Genomic DNA, 1,360 nt, shown 5'->3' on the forward strand with positions numbered 1-1,360 from the left:
TATGACTTGGATTCAAATTTCCAGTGGTCGGGCCCTCTTTCGGACATTCAGCAGCCTAGCGGCATTTCCTGCCACTTGTAGCATCATCTGACCGTTTTGGCAAAACGGCATTCACTTGATGGACAGGCTCCATTATAGTCATATGTGGAGGACCACCTGTAACATTGGGTTCCTCATTTGGGCTCAGGTCTACTTTGTGCTAGGGGCAACTGAATGAAAAGCCTTGAGGACCTGCTCTTGGACTCAGCATAACCTCTGCCTTGTGTCCTCTTTCTCTAGGCGCGCACGGACAGCGAGTCTTCCTCAAACAGCCAGAAGGAGATGCTCCCCAAACCCATCACCATTGTGACCAGCGAGTCCTCCTCCACCTGCTTCATTCGCACCCCTCTTTCTGAAGAGTTCCCCTTCAGTTCAACACAAGGGGCAACCTCAGCTGGACCAGTGCGTAGTTAGGATCATCTTCTCCTTCTCCTCTCCTTCTCCTCCATTCTCCCTCTCCTTCTCCTTCTCCTCTTCCTGTTTCCTCCCCCCTTTCCTGCCCTCTCCTCTCCTCCCCTCGTCCTCGCCTCGTCTTTGACCTTCTCCTCCTCCTCCCGTGGTTGAATCCCCAGAACATGATTTCCATCTTCTTCTTCTCCACCCCTCCAGGTGCAAGCCGAGCCCTTGCAGCAGCTGACTCTCCCAGAGGAGGAGGAGCTGGAGAGCATCACCCCTTGCCCTTGGGTCACCAAAGGCTACGAGGACTACCGGCGGGCTGTGGTTCAGAAGCACCAGCCAGACCCGGACAAGATCGACCTGTGCGTACACTTTGAGAAGGGAGGCAGGGGCAGCCAATCCCCCAGGGAGAAGGAGTACAGCTTCCCCCCTGGAGCCGAAGGGCGGCTCAAGGACCCCAAGGCCTCACCCTCCTGCCGGATCCATGGGGCCTCCTCCCCCATGAAACATAAGCCGCTGAAGGAGCAGCAGCAGTCACCGCAACCGCCCTCTGGAGTTATCATGGGCGTGGAAGAGGACATGGTGCCCTCGCGGTGCGTCTACTGCCGGGACGTCTTTAACAATGAGGAGAACGGGCGGGGACAGTGCCAAGATGCGCCGGACCCCATCGGCCACTGCGTCTACCAGTTCACTTGTATGTGGTGCGCCGAGAGCATGCTGTACCATTGCATGTCGGACTCAGAAGGGGAATACTCGGACCCTTGTTCTTGCGACACCGGCCACCCGTACTTCTGCATCCGCTGGCTGGCTCTGGCCACCCTCTCCTTGGTGGTCCCGTGCATGTGCTGCTACCTACCCCTCCACGCCTGCTACTCCTGCGGTGAGCGCTGTGGTTGCTGCGGTGGCAAGCACAAAGCCGTCCGGT

The 1,360-nt window shown here is 57.8% G+C and overlaps 1 protein-coding gene across 1 annotated transcript in view; it reads left to right on the forward strand.

The window, feature by feature from the left end:
* Positions 1-279: 279 nt before the first annotated feature.
* The window catches only part of LOC114923821 (sprouty-related, EVH1 domain-containing protein 1-like), a gene marked incomplete at its 5' end in the record, with an annotated part of 9,795 nt that continues 8,714 nt past the window's right edge, over positions 280-1,360 (forward strand). Inside the window, 2 exons of the mRNA XM_029287160.1 lie at positions 280-441; positions 649-1,353. Coding sequence (XP_029142993.1) covers positions 280-441; positions 649-1,353 — 867 coding nt within the window. The remainder of the gene's footprint in view (positions 442-648; positions 1,354-1,360) is intronic.

Source organism: Protobothrops mucrosquamatus, unplaced genomic scaffold, assembly GCF_001527695.2.
Source record: "Protobothrops mucrosquamatus isolate PMUCROS unplaced genomic scaffold, P.Mucros_1.0 scaffold19358, whole genome shotgun sequence".
Taxonomy (NCBI): Eukaryota; Metazoa; Chordata; class Lepidosauria; order Squamata; family Viperidae; genus Protobothrops; species Protobothrops mucrosquamatus.